At 41.4% G+C, this 14,673-nt stretch overlaps 1 protein-coding gene across 2 annotated transcripts in view; it reads left to right on the top strand.

Annotated features, from left to right (window-relative positions):
• Positions 1-14,673, top strand: part of LOC141113836 (caspase-3-like) — a 47,508-nt gene that overhangs the window by 15,293 nt on the left and 17,542 nt on the right. For both annotated transcript variants that reach the window (XM_073607155.1, XM_073607160.1), the window contains exon 2: positions 10,516-10,611. In XM_073607155.1, coding sequence (XP_073463256.1) covers positions 10,538-10,611 — 74 coding nt within the window. In that variant the 5' untranslated portion in view covers positions 10,516-10,537. The remainder of the gene's footprint in view (positions 1-10,515; positions 10,612-14,673) is intronic.

The raw sequence follows: 14,673 nt of genomic DNA, 5'->3' as shown, positions 1-14,673 counted from the left end.
TCATTTAAATGTAAACAGCAGAGGAGAAGCTGTAAAGCAGTGGTTCTCAACTCCTGTCCTCCAAGGCCCACTAACAGGCCAGATGTATTACCTTGGGGAGATGCAGACTAGAATACTGCAATCACTGAGCAGCAAATTATATCACCTGTGATATATTTCAGTTATCTTGCAAACCTGGCCTGCTAGTGGGTCCTGAGGACAATAGTTGAGAACCAGTGCTGTAAAGCATGCAGACAGTCCAGCAGACAGGCAGCATTCTTAACATGAAAGGAGATTTTTCAAGGAACCTTTCATCGGGTTGTCAAGAATAACAGTTTGTATTGCTATTACAATGCTGATTTTATAAAATGAAAGGGTATGCTGTGACCATGTAACTACTTTAACCCTTGCAGTGGGGGGGTTTCCATCTGTCTGGATTTTGCGGGTCGGATTGGGGCGGATCCGGATGTCAGCGGACATGTCACTGCTGACATCCGTCGCTCCATAGAGCTGTATGGAGCGACCGTTCAGATCCGTTGAAAAAACGGATCTGAACACTCCACGTGTGAAAGAGCCCTAAGAATCTAAATAGCGATCTTTTTCTCTTCCCGATCTTCAAAACAGCATGTTACGATTCCAAGTGCAGAGAGTTCTCGCAGCTGGGGGAAAGAAAAAATTAAAAATTCAGGCAGCCTGCCAAGTTTAATCACAACACCAAATAAGTAGGAAAGAACTCAGGAGTGTAAATGAAGGAAGTTTAACCATTTAAAGACCAAACCTTTTCTTACATTTGTTTATTACAAGTAAAAATCATTATTTTCTGCTAGAAAATTACTTGGAACACCCAAACATGATATATAATATATATATATATATATATATATATATATATATTTTTAGCAGTGGCCCTATAGATAAAATGGTGGTGGTTGCAATATTTTATGTCACACCATATTTGCGCAGTGGTCTTTCAAATGCAATTTAAAAAAAAAAAAATACACTTTAATGAATTAAAAAAAAAAAAAACTAAAGAGTAAAGTTAGCCCAGTTTTTTTGTATAATGTGAAAGATGTTACACCGCGAGAATCGTGATCTTTATTCTAAACAAAAAAAATTGTGATTCCCATTTTAGCCAAAATCGTGCAGCTCTAGTGTGAGTGCAAACCATGACTGGACCCAGGACTTCTCCATAGATCACTGTGGTCTGGTTGGCAGAGTGATGGTGTAAGTGTGCCCAGGAACATTTACTTATGTGTGAGTGCAGACCAAGTAGTTGGGCTTTTAGGGTACTACCCAATATATTTCAAGTTGAATTCCATGTATAGATTTTTTTTTTTTTTTTTCATAGTTACGGCATATGCAAAAAAAAAAAAATTATGCCTAGGATTCAGCTTTAATTTTGTAGGATGAAAAAATATATTCAAAATAATAGAATAGTGTCTTGAACACTAGAAACAATAACAAGTCAGGTGATGGCGCAGGTGTCAGGTGAGTTATATTCCCTCCAGTGTAATTCCTGTTATTTCCATTAATAGATGGATGAGCTCACCATCCCTAGTGACAGGAGTGGCTGACTTAGTACATTAGCTCATGGTGATTACGTTGCCCTTTCTGATGGTCTTGGAAATTCTGCTGTTTGTGTGCCTCACTTATGAATTTAGATTTGTCTGATGTTTTTTTACTCTGTGTTAAAAAATGTAAAACTGTAAAATACAAATTTGTGTTTTGTTATGTATTGAAAAGAGATCCAATGTTGTGATGATTATAAACATTAGTCATTCTGGTTGGAGAAAGATTTATATCAACACAGTACAGTTCATCAGTCTGACCAACAGCAAAAGCATGTCACGTGAGATAACGTGCTTGTGCTCTTTCCTCTGAAGAATAACACAAGGAAATTCTTACTATCTACCACTAGAAAAGATGATGTGTCTGATCATTGTAAAAGTGATTTTTAACTCCTATTGGTATACTAAAAACTGCAGAACAACAATCTCTCTGTAGGAGGGGTACAGCTTTGCATATATATTGTAGTTTATCAGTGTGGCCATTTGTATCTGTTTAAATACTCCCACTTGGAAAAAAGTGTTATACAGTCATGGCCAAAAATATTGGCACCCCTGCATTTCGGTCAGATAATGCACCACTTTGCCCAGAAAATTGTTGCAATTACAAATGTTTAGGCTTTCTCATGTTTATTTCTTTTGTTTGTATTGGTATGACACAAAAAAAGTGGAGGAACAAAAAGCCGAAACTGACACATTTCATACAAAACTACAAAAATGTATTGGACAAAATTATTGGCACTCTCCTATTTAATGATGGTAGCACACCCCTTGGAAAAAAATAACTGAAATCTGTCGCTTCCTGTAACCTTCAATGAGTTTCTTGCACCTCTACTGGAATTTTGGACCACTCTTCTTTTGCCAACTGCTCCAGGTCTCTCAGATTGGAAGGGTTCTTTTTCCCAACTGCTGTTTTGGTAATCTTCAGATCTCCTAATGCCATGCACACAGAAAAGACATCCAGTGCCTGAAGCAGCAAAGCAACTCCAAAACATCAGTGAATCTCCATGTTTAACTTTAGCGACTGTATTCTTTTCTTTAACTCCTTTGTGCCGACCGTACGCAAATATGCGTTCATGGCTTGAAGGGGTTATCACTCCGGTCCCATTTTTTTTTTTTTTTTTAGAGCCCGCATTTGTATTTTTAAGTGCTAAAAACCGATGCGACTAAAAGCCACTCAGTTGTTATCCTAAGGAAGCGGGGACGTCCCGCCAACTTTTGCCACTCTTCCCGGGCCTCCTGTCCCACTGGGAGACCCAAACTGCGATCCGGCGTGTCTGGATCGGTTTTGATCAGGTCTCCGATGTAAAATCCTGGAAGCAACGTCACAAAGTCACTTCCGGTTTACTCAGCTGCCAATGGCGCCAATTAAAAAAAAAAAGACAGCATTCAGAATCGCCAATTTTGGCGACCTAAATACTTTTAAGACCCCCGATCCCTCCATAAAGAGTACCTGTCACCACCTATGACTGTCACAAGGGACGTTTACATTCTTTGTGACAGCAATAAAAGTGATCAGATATATTTATTTAGTTTTTAACCGCTTGCCGACCAGCCACCGCAGTTTCACTGCGGCGGAATGGCTCAGCTGCGCGAATCAACGTTGTTGTGTCGCTTCTTGTGGCCGCTAGGGGCACGCGCCGCCGCTCGGCCCCGCTGCTCACCCCCGGTGCCGATGCTCCTGCGATGGCTCGTGACACGGCGAGAACCGGGATCTCTGTGTGTAAACGCAGAGATCCCCGTTCTCTGAGGGGAGAAGAGACAGATCGTGTGTTCATACAAAGTATGAACACCGATCTATTTCTTCCCCTACCAAGTCCCATCTCCCCTTCAGTTAGAAACGTGGCAGGGAACACAGTTAACCCCTTGATCGCCCACTAGTGTTAACACCTACACTGCCAGTGACATTTTTACAGTAATCAATGCATTTTTATAGCACTGATCACTGTATAAATGCCAATGCTCCAAAAAATATGTCAAAATTGTCCGATGTGTCCGCCATAATGTCGCAGTCACGATAAAAATCGCAGATCGCCGCCATTACTAGTAAAAAAAAAAAAATAATAATAAAAATGCTAAAATTCTTTCCCTATATTGTAGACGCTATAACTTTTGCGCAAACCAATCAATTTTTGCGCTTTATCACCAAAAATATGTAGAAGAATACATATTGGCCTAAACTGAGAAAAATAGCTTTTTTATTAAAAAAAAAAATGGGGATATTTTATTATAGCAAAAAGTAAAAAATTTTTTTTTTTTTTTCAAAATTGTCGCTCTTTTTTTTGTTTATAGCGCAAAAAATAAAAACCACAGAGATGATCAAATGCCACTAAAAGAAAGCTCTATTTATGGGAAAAAAAGGACATCAATTTTGTTTGGGTACAGGGTCGCACGAGCGTGCAATTGTCAGTTAAAGCGACGCAGTGCCGAATACCAAAAAAATGGCCTGGTCATTCAGCAGCCAAATCTACTGGGGCTGAAGCGGTTAAAGGGACAATGTTAAAAAAATAAATAAATAAGAAATGTAAGGTGTGGCCCGCATATGTAAGCGGTGTTCATATCACACATGTTAAGTATCAGCACGGTTGTCAGACTTCAATCTGGCTTTTTTATGTTTCTGTGGCAGCAGTGGGGTCCTCCTGCGTCTCCTACCATAGCGTCCCTTTTCATTCTGATGGCAACGTATAGTGCAAGCTGACATAGTTGTACCTGGTGCCTGAAGGTCAGCTTGAATTTGTCTGGAAGTTGATCAAGGTTCTTTATCCAACATTCAAACAATCCTTGCAATCTTTAATCAATTTTTTGTGAGATTAGCTACAGTGCCATGGGCTGTAAACTTCTTGTCAATGTTGTGCACAGTGGACACAAAACATTAAGGTCTCTGGAGATGGACTTGTAACCTTGAGATTGTCCATGCTTTTCCACAATTTTTGTTCTCAAGTCCTCAGGCAAATTCTCTGCTGTTCTTTCTCTTCTCCATGCTCAGTGTGGCACACAGAGACAAATAACAGGTTGAGTACATTTTTCACCAGTTTAACTGGTTGCCGGTGTGATTTTTGTATTATCAGCACCTGTTAATTGATACAGGAGAGTTTAATTACAAATTACAGGAGCATCACAAGCTTGGAGCCCTGGTTCACATTGCAGCGACTTGGCATGTCATGTCTATTGCCGGTAATGGCGCCGTGCGTTTACGACACCGCACTGATTCGTAAAAGTTTCTGTACTACTACTACTACTGGATGGCACTTTCACCTAGCAGTAAGAAGGGTCGCTGGTTTGAATCCCAACCAAGACACTACCTGCCTGGAGTTTGCATGTTCTCCCTGTGCCTGCGTGGGTTTCCTCCGGGTACTCCGGTTTCCTCCCACACTCCAAAGACATGCTGGTAGGTTAATTGGATCCTGTCTAAATTGTCCCTAGTATGTATGAATGTGAGTTAGGGACCGTAGATTGTAAGCTCCTTGAGGGTAGGGACTGATGTGAATGTACAATGTATATGTAAAGCGCTGCGTAAATTGACGGCGCTATATAAGTACCTGAAATAAATAAATAAATAAATATCTGTGCAGAAACCCGCACAGATATCTCTGAAATTGCCCCCAAAGTCAGCACTGACATGCGGGAATGAAATGGTGTGAGTTCAACTGAACTCGAACCTAGGCAAGATGCAATTATTTCTTACAATTTTGAGAAAGTGCCAATAAATTTTTCCAGTCCATTTTTGGAGTTTTGCATGGAAGGTGTCAGAGTTGGCTTTTTGTTTCTCCACTTTTTTGTGTCATACCAATACAAATACAAGAATTAAACATGAGCATGCCTAAATATTTGCAATTGCAACAATTTTCTGTGCGAAGTGGTGCATTATCTGACAGAAATGCAGGGGTGCCAATATTTTTGGCCACGGCTGTATATTCACTGACATTGTGAGAGGGTTGTAAATATATCTAGAGAGCACACACATTTTACATTAGTACACTAGGAGAACCCATGAAACATGCAAGGGACCATTATAGGTCTAATGTGCCACTTCCAAAGATTCAGCAAATTCACATATATTATATAACAGTAAAAACAACAACTACCGTATATACTCAAGTATAAGCTTTTTTTTTTTTTTTTTTTTTTTTTCAGCACATTTTTTTGTGCTGAAAGTGCCCCCCTCGGCTTATACTCGAGTCAATCACTTTTCTGCAGCAAAAAATGTAATTTTCCGAACCAACTTTGGGGCCCCGTATCCAAGTGGCCCTGAGATACGGGGCCCCAAAGTCGGTTTGGAAAATGTCATTCTCTGCTGCAGAAAAGTGCTTGACATTTTCTGAACCGATTTTTGGGGCCCTGTATCTCAGGGCCACTTGGTGCTAGGAACCCCAGCTTTGGATATATTGTCGTGCTAGTTCCACTGGGTTTGCGCACCAAATTTGGGGAGCCTAGCACTAAGTGGCCCCGAGATACGGGGCCCCAAAATCTGTCAACTGTGTCCATCTGCAGCAATGTCATTTCGGGACCGTTTGGGTCCACAGACCCCAAATTTTGGCTGCAGCTAGGGGACATCTAGGAACCCTTAACTACAGAGTTTGACGTTCGGGGGACCTATGGCTGCAAATGGGCACAGTGAGGCTGCAAATGGGCATTGTTGACCCTCTTTTTCCACTTACAGTAGCTGCGCATTTCTCACCCTAGGCTTATACTCGAGTCAATAAGTTTTCCCAGTTTTTTGTGGTAAAATTGTGCCTCGGCTTATATTCGGGTTGACTTATACTCGAGTATATACGGTATTCTAAATTTCCCTTCAATTCAAATTTCCATTAATTTCAAAACATGGAACAGATCAGAGCATATGCATGCCTTTTTCATTAGAAGATTAGAAAATGGTTGCAGAACAAGTAACAAATTAAATGCACCTCTATATGTCACTGTTTTCTATACCCTTCACTTTGACTGGTTCAGGAATCCCAGATGAGTGCAAGAAGTAAAATCCATCATTGATGAGTAGAAATGCACCTCTTTATCACAGTGAAATAATAACTGTCTACATTACCCCATACGCACCAATCAAATAGAAAATTGACCCCAAAAATGTAATTGATTTGCCATAATGTATTACATACAGTTCTTAATTTAGGTTCTTTGATAAATAAGGCCCAGGATTTGTCCTTGATTTAATATATTGGTGTTTGCAATCGAAGGACCTGGCACTAAGGTAACCCATAGAAAAAGCCTCAGTTTCTTGTAAATTCTTGCAGTGACATTTAGGCGTAGGTTCACATTTATGGGTCTATGTATAAAAATGCAGTTACCTGTGCTTTTTGCAGTTTGTAGAAATGCTCTACAGTCCATTTAACATGGTTTCCTATGGTACTAGTTCACCTATGCATTTTACAGGTGGTGCGTTTTTGGAAAGGGTCGGGGACTTTTTTCCTTGCAATTTTCGGCTAATAGACTTCAATGGAGCTGCACCAGAAATGCAAGTCTTGCATTTGTGATAGGATTTTCGATGTGTTTTGCGGTTCATATTTTACCACGGGATATAGCTGGTTGCTAAGCAGGGGGCCGGGAAGCCAGCCCCCACGTCCTTAGCAAACGCTGAGTCATCAGCTGTCTGCAGGGTTCCCCGCTGAAAGCTGAATTAAAAAGAAAAAATTTGCAAAAAAACGGAGTGGGGTTCCCCCACAGGCCCATACCAGGCCCCTCGGGTCTAGTATGGGTTCGGAGGGGACCCCCACACCAAAATTAAAAAAAAAAAAAAAAAAAAAAAAAATCATCGTGGCTCCCCCCCAAAATCCATACCAGACCCTTATCCGAGCATGCCATCCAGCAGGTCAAGAAAGGGAGGGGACGAGCGAGCACCCCCCTTCCTGAACCATACCAGACCACATGCCCTCAACATGGGGGGGATGTGTGCTTTGGGGAGGGGGGGGCTCCCCCCCCCCCCCCCACCTCAAAGCACCTTGCCCCCATGTTGATGAGGATAAGGGCCTCTTCCCGACCACCCTTGCCCGGTGGTTGTCGGTGTCTGCGGGCAGGGGGCTTATCGGAATCTAAACAAAGGGACCCCCAGATTCCGGCCCCCCAGCGTATGTGAATGGGTATCAGGTACATCATTCCCCTACCCATTCACCAAAAAAGCAGTGAAAAGTAAAAAAAAACAAGAGCCAGTTTTTGACATTTCCTTTGTTGGTTAAATAGCTCCGAGCCACCGTCTCTCCCGGTGCCCTCTTCTTCCGCCACCGTTTTCTCCCCGAGCTGTCATCTCCCCGTGTTGTCTTCTTCCTCTTCCTCCTCCTCCTCTTTGTGGCCTTCTTCCTCTTCGCGTCGTCGTCATGGTCGCCGTCTTTTTCGTGGTGTTTTTTTTTTTTTTCTTTTGCAAATTTTTTATTTATTTTTTTTTACATTCACCTTTCAGCGGGGAACCCCACTAATGGCTGATGACTCATTGGTTGCTTCCCGTTTGTTTCTTTAAGGCATGCTGTATAGCACAGTGCTTGTGCTATGTCATTTTTCCCTTCCTAACTTGTAAAAAATGTGGTTGATCCTACCAGTCCCTGTGTCCCCATGCCTCTGCTGACCACGATAATCATGGCTGCTGAGCCCTTGATTACCGTGGTCAGTTTACGTTCCTCCGTCATCCGCTGATCACCTCTGACAGTCTCTCTCCTCTCCCTGTCCCTCCCTGTTATCATGAGAGCGGCTCTCCTGCTGCCCTTCCCGCTGCTATTAGGCTGCATAATGCAGCTAATATACATGTATTCCCTCTGGGAATGCTGCCATCTACTACAGTGTTTGTTTGTTTTCTGTTTTTTTTTGTTTTTTTTTTTTTAATTAAAAGGCTAAATACCTTTTAGTGACACCGCAGCTGTGCGGTCAAGTGATCCCTCTGTGGTGGCTGGCCCCTGATCTTTGGAGAGAAGAGGGAGGGGTCGAGATCCCCCTCTGCTGGCCGGCTGACCTCACAGGGGAATCTCGGCCCCTCCCGCTTCTCTCCATAGATCGAGGCCGGCCAGCACAGGGGGAACACGTGACCGCACAGCTGCGGTTTGACTAAAGGTAATTAGCCTTTTCATTTTTAAAAACCAAACCCACTGTAGTGGATGGCAGCATGCCTGGAGGGGATATATGTAAAGTCACATAGTGACATTAGGAGAAGGCCAAAGCTCAATTGGCTGCACTTTTGTGGATCACAGGCGTGCCAATCGTTTTGCACTTCTGTGAGACGTTTTCAGCAGAGAGCAGACTGAAGTCTGCTCTCTGCTGATGTCACAGAAGTCAGTCCAGGCTCCGCGTCATCATGACAATGGAAGTATGGATCCGCCAGGTCCCTGGACCAACACCCAATGTGAGAGCTCAGGCTCTCAACGAGTCGCTGAGAGCCTGAGCCGGCTGCTCTGCGCCCTCCACAGCCCAGCGCTCCAGTGAGTGAGGAGGAAGCAGAGCAGTGAGCTGTGACTGACAGTCTGCAGCTCTCTGCTTACAGAGCTCTGAAAATCTAAGATTGTCGCTCAGTTCTCAGTGTAGAGGTTCTGGGAGACAGATGCAGCATCGGACCGATGCTCCATCCACCTAGGTAAGTAAGAATCTTTAAAAAGAGAAAAAACCCAGACTTCTCTTTTTAATGCAATTCTTCAAGCTGTACCAGCCAATGCATCTATGGTCTGTGTGAGTTTTGGTGATATTTCTAATGTCTTAAACCTCGAGAGCTCGAGACCCTGTTTGGTCATTTTAACAGGCTTACATGTAGGTAAAATGAATATCTCCTAAACGTGCACCATTTAGGAGATCTTCACCCTGCATGCAGCCAGTGACATCACTGGCACATTCGCTCTGAAGGTCCAGTATACGTTGCCGGAACCGGGGTCTCCTGCGCGCATGCATGGGAGTGACGTTGCGGCTCTGGCCAGTCACATAACCGAAGCGCGAACCCAGAAGAAAGACGGGGACCATGTCAGCCCTCTCAGCGGTGACATTACAGCACTTTGTTCCAAGGTGAGTATTTCATAATGTGCTAGTATGCGACGAATACTAGCACATTATGCCATTGCCTTGGAGGGTTTTTTTGTTTTTGTTTGGTTTTTTTTTTTTTTTTTTTTTTGCAGTATCCATGGTTTACAACCGCTTTAATGACTTCCTCCTTCTGCAATAGTAGAACATAATGAAGCAAGCAGTTGTGTTCCAAAATATGATTTCTTTCCAAAGCTACCAATGTGATGTACTGTATATGTAGCCTTGAAAGGCTTTACTCTTATATTAGTAAAACATACTTGGGTCTTTTATACGCAAATTAATTTTCTTATGATTTGATTGACTGATATGAAACACTGACCATACTACCTACTGTATGCAGAATGATTTTTCAATATTGTGTACAGTATAAGTCATTTAGTTTGATCGCAGTTAGGCCATTTGAAATGATCTTGGCCCAATGTAACCACATATGATTAGGTTGGGAAGATACCCCCAACTAGTGCAGACATCTCAGGGCTGACTGCATATCATATAAAATAAAATACAATACAATTACATTAAACACGTTGCAGTGTGATTTTGACATTTATCGGGCTGTTCAGATGGTTTTTTTTTTTTTTGTTTTTTTTACTGTATTTATTTACAGTGTAAATTTCTGTAATCTTTATAAATTTACCGGCACATTCCAGCTCTTATGTATAAACCCAAGCACTTGAAAATATAGCTGTAGAATGTAGAGTACATTTATAAAAACATAGAAATAATAATAATTTTGCGTCTGTGACTTAAAAGTAAGCTTCAATCAAAGTAGACATTAGTTTAAAAAAAAAAAAAAAACATCGTGGTGAAAAGGTTACAACCTCTATCAGGTTTACAATCCTGTCTGGTTGGCTGGAGTTCTACATAAATGCTACGAAACTACATGTGCATTTGTTTAAAATGAGCTTGAATGATGATGTTTCTAAAACTTCTATTATAATTATACATAAACCTGATTTTGTTTTGACAGCCTTGAAGACTGTGAAAGCAGAATGGCAGATAATCAGAATGGAGTACATGCTGGAGGCGACAGAACTGATGCTGGAACATATTCATCCAGCCACCAGTAAGTGGTGACCAATGTGCTTGTTACACATTCATTTCATTGCATTTCAACAGTGGTGGTAGAATCTTGTATATGCTGCCATAAATGGGTCACCATAGTCGAATTAAAACCATATATGAAGTAATGTCATACATGTCAGTGTTCTGCACTGACCAGGAAAGATTCCCATAAGTATGTTTTAAAAAGTCGGTTTGATGTGATATAAATGTCATGGCACTATAAAGTGCCACCATTTACTTTGGTGTCACAATAGTACAAAACCTTGCACTGCCATATTTGGGGTAAAGGGGAGAAATATATTTTTCTATTCAAACATATTTGTATACAGGATGGTCAGGCTGCGTAATATTTTGATATTGATATTATAGACTTTCATACACGCTATTGGGTTTCGGTGCCAGAACACAGCGCTGTAAATTTATCTACATACAGTTTACACAGCGCTTTCAGCAGGTGCATCTGTTAGCAAACTGTTCATTGGGGCTAGAAAATAAACTATTTACGTCAGAAGAAAGCTGGAGTTAGGCTTTAACTAAGAAAGCATGTATGCAGCGCTGGGATTTCTTATTAGAGTTCCCAGCATGCTTTACAAACTCGGTGACCTGTATAATCCTTGTAAGATATGTTAAATGTGAAATAAAGATTTTTTTTACATAGCATAAATACGTTTTCTCTATTGTTCATTGAAGAACACAGCATATATCGTCATAGATGGGTTTGATGCTGCCACCTACAGGAGAAGGACACTAGGTGTAACCTAACTTAAAAGCACTCCAATGGGGTGGGTGGCCCTTTGGTGGTGGCAAAACCCCTCAGCTGCAATACAAGAATCAGTTTTTCTAGCATCCTCCTCAGAAGTAGGATTACAACCTATGGTAGAATGCGGCCTTCTTAGTGCCCCTCTCTTTGGCACATCTGGTATCTGAGCTAATGGCTTTCCCTGTAACAGCCTTTTTTCTGATCATGATGGCTCTTCGTCCTATGCTGTACATTTTTTGCCTACGGTGGTTTTGGCTTTTCATTTAAGGGAAAATTTCATCCTCCTTAGTTGTGCCCTTGTTTTTCTCATCGTAGGGAAGTGGCTCTCAACTACCTTGTTGTGATCAGGGCCTTTAGAGTCTACCTCTCTGTTACAGCCTCTATTTGGCAATCTGCTGTCCTGTTCATCACTCCGGAGGGCTCTGGTCAAGATCTAGCTGCCTCGTCTTCTCCTTTGAGATGGATTTGTACATCGGTGATCCAGGCTTATGCCTTCTTTTAAATTTATGACAGTAATTCCGCGCTTAGGAGTATAGAAACAAGGAAAGACTGCTGCCCCCCTATAAATGAAAATCACCGAGGTGAAATCCAAAATGTAAAAAAGTTTTAAACAGGGGAATTGGCGCTGTCCAGCTATATGTGCATAGGTAGTGATTCGTACAAGTGCAAAAAAGATTTGTAAATACGTGTACCAAATATTAATATTGTGCATGTAACGAATGTGTTTGCAGAGGTATCTCAAGTGTAAACCATACACCTAATAGGTGTAACGTGATAAAGTGCAACGTGCTCCTAGGATATATGCAAAAATACCATTATACCAAAAAAAGTATATGTGTATGGAGAATTATGCCTATAGCTAAAAAAATTGGCAGAAAAAGCAGAATCCAATATATAAATAATTATGGCAATCAAACCAATATTTGACAATCCATGCAAACAATTATTGGAAATAAATAATAAAAATAAAAATAGAAATCCCCAGCATATGTGCATAAAAAGTCCAAAAAAAAGGAAAAAGAAAATTTTATGTGTGTAGAAAACAAGGACTTATAAAAAGTGAGTGTCCAAAATCAAAAGTCCTAAAAGTGTGTCCTTCTGGTGAAGAAAAGCGTAGTCTCAGCATTAACTGATAGTGTCCCGTCCTTCACTGCACCCCCACTCGTGCTTGCACTCACCAGACTGCCTAACCCCTGCAGGGGTAAAAGGCATATGTAGACAATCCTGCGATGGCGGAACCGGAAAGCGATCCTCCGTCCGGGGGTATTTTATTTTACTACGCCAGAGCAGGATAAAATACCCCCGGACGGAGGATCGCTTCCCAGTTCCGCCATCGCAGGATTGTCTACATATGCCTTTTACCCCTGCAGGGGTTAGGCAGTCCGGTGAGTGCAAGCACGAGTGGGGGTGCAGTGAAGGACGGGACACTATCAGTTAATGCTGAGACTACGCTTTTCTTCACCAGAAGGACACACTTTTAGGACTTTTGATTTTGGACACTCACTTTTTATAAGTCCTTGTTTTCTACACACACAAAATTTTCTTTTTCCTTTTTTTTTTTGGACTTTTTATGCACATATGCTGGGGATTTCTATTTTTATTATTTATTATTTTTTTCCAATAATTGTTTGCTTGGATTGTCAAATATTGGTTTAATTGCCATAATTATTTATATATTGGATTCTGCTTTTTCTGCCAATTTTTTTAGCTATAGGCATAATTCTCCATACACATATTTTTTGGTATAATGGTATTTTTGCATATATCCTAGGAGCACGTTGCACTTTATCACGTTACACCTATTAGGTGTATGGTTTACACTTGAGATACCTCTGCAAACACATTCATTACACGCACAATATTAATATTTGGTACACGTATTTACAAATCTTTTTTGCACTTGTACGAATCACTACCTATGCACATATAGCTGGACAGCGCCAATTCCCCTGTTTAAAACTTAGTTACAAGTTTTAAGCTGCTTTCACACTGCTCTGTAGAAAAATCTCAGTAAAAACACATATGCACTTTTCCAGTGCATTTCAGGTGCATTTTATGGTTGTCTGCACCTGTGAAAATTAGACGTGACTCAAAAAGGCAAAACGCTTACTTTGGTGGTTTTTTTTTTTTATTTTTTTTTGTGTTTTTGCTGTGTTCTACATTAATTTTTAATAAGGAACTACGTTTTGAAAACCGCACCAAAGATGCAGTATGTAGGACTCAAAATGCACCACACCCGCAGCACATTGGTATGAAGAGGCCCATAGGATTTAAAGGGAACATTTTCCTTGCGTTTTTCTTGCAAGGTAAAGATGCAGGAAAAATGCATCCGTGTGAAAGGGCCCTTATAGGGTTTCCGTAGTGGCCTCGGTGGATTCAGATTGGGCGGGAAGTTTTGGAGGCAGCAGTTTGTGTTCTGCCTGGGGTCGGTTCTGTTGTATTTTTGTTTTTTGTGGGCCCACCCCTCTTTTCCTGTCTTTCTGGCACTACTTTGGGCTGTCCCATCCATGATAAATGAAGCTATGTCCTTCAATGAATGATAGAGAATATTGGATTTTTGTACTTGCAGTAAAAACCTATTCTCTGAGTTCATGGAAGGACACAGCACCCACCCAGTTTTCTTTTTGGCTGCATCTGTGTTTTTGTCTTTATACTGCTGGCTACTTACTGATTCTTGTGTCGCACCTGGGGGGTTTCATCACCACCAGAGGGCCTCCCCTTAGGCATGCTTTTATTTAAAGTTGTACCTAGTGTCCTGCTCTTGTAGGTGGCGGCATCAAACTCATCTGTGATGAATTAAGCTGTGTCCTTCAATGAACTCAGAGAAAAGGATTAGGGTGAGTGCAAAAATCCAATTTTTGCTGCAGAATTTGATGGAGGCAATCTTTCTATATGTGAGGATAGATCTGCTTTTCCTTATGGCTTTCCACTGCCATGTGTCCTAGAAAGGCAGCAGATCCACCTTACATGTATTTATTAATTTCAGGTACTTATATTGCGCCATCAATTTACGCAGCGCTTTACATATACATTGTACATTCACATCAGTCCCTACCCTCGAGGAGCTTACAATCTAAAGTCCCTAACTCACATTCATACATACTAGGGACAATTTAGACAGGATCCAATTAACCTACCAGCATGTTTTTGGCGTGTGGGAGGAAACCGGAGTACCCGGAGGAAACCCACACAGGCACAGGGAGAACATGCAAATTCCAGGCAGGTAGTGTCTTGGTTGGGATTCAAACCAGCGACCCTTCTTACTGCTAGGTGAAAGTGCCATCCACTACATCACTGTTAGAA

This window comes from Aquarana catesbeiana, linkage group LG01 (assembly GCF_042186555.1).
Source record: "Aquarana catesbeiana isolate 2022-GZ linkage group LG01, ASM4218655v1, whole genome shotgun sequence".
Classification (NCBI taxonomy): Eukaryota; Metazoa; Chordata; class Amphibia; order Anura; family Ranidae; genus Aquarana; species Aquarana catesbeiana.
This window is presented reverse-complemented; position numbering and strand designations above follow the sequence as displayed.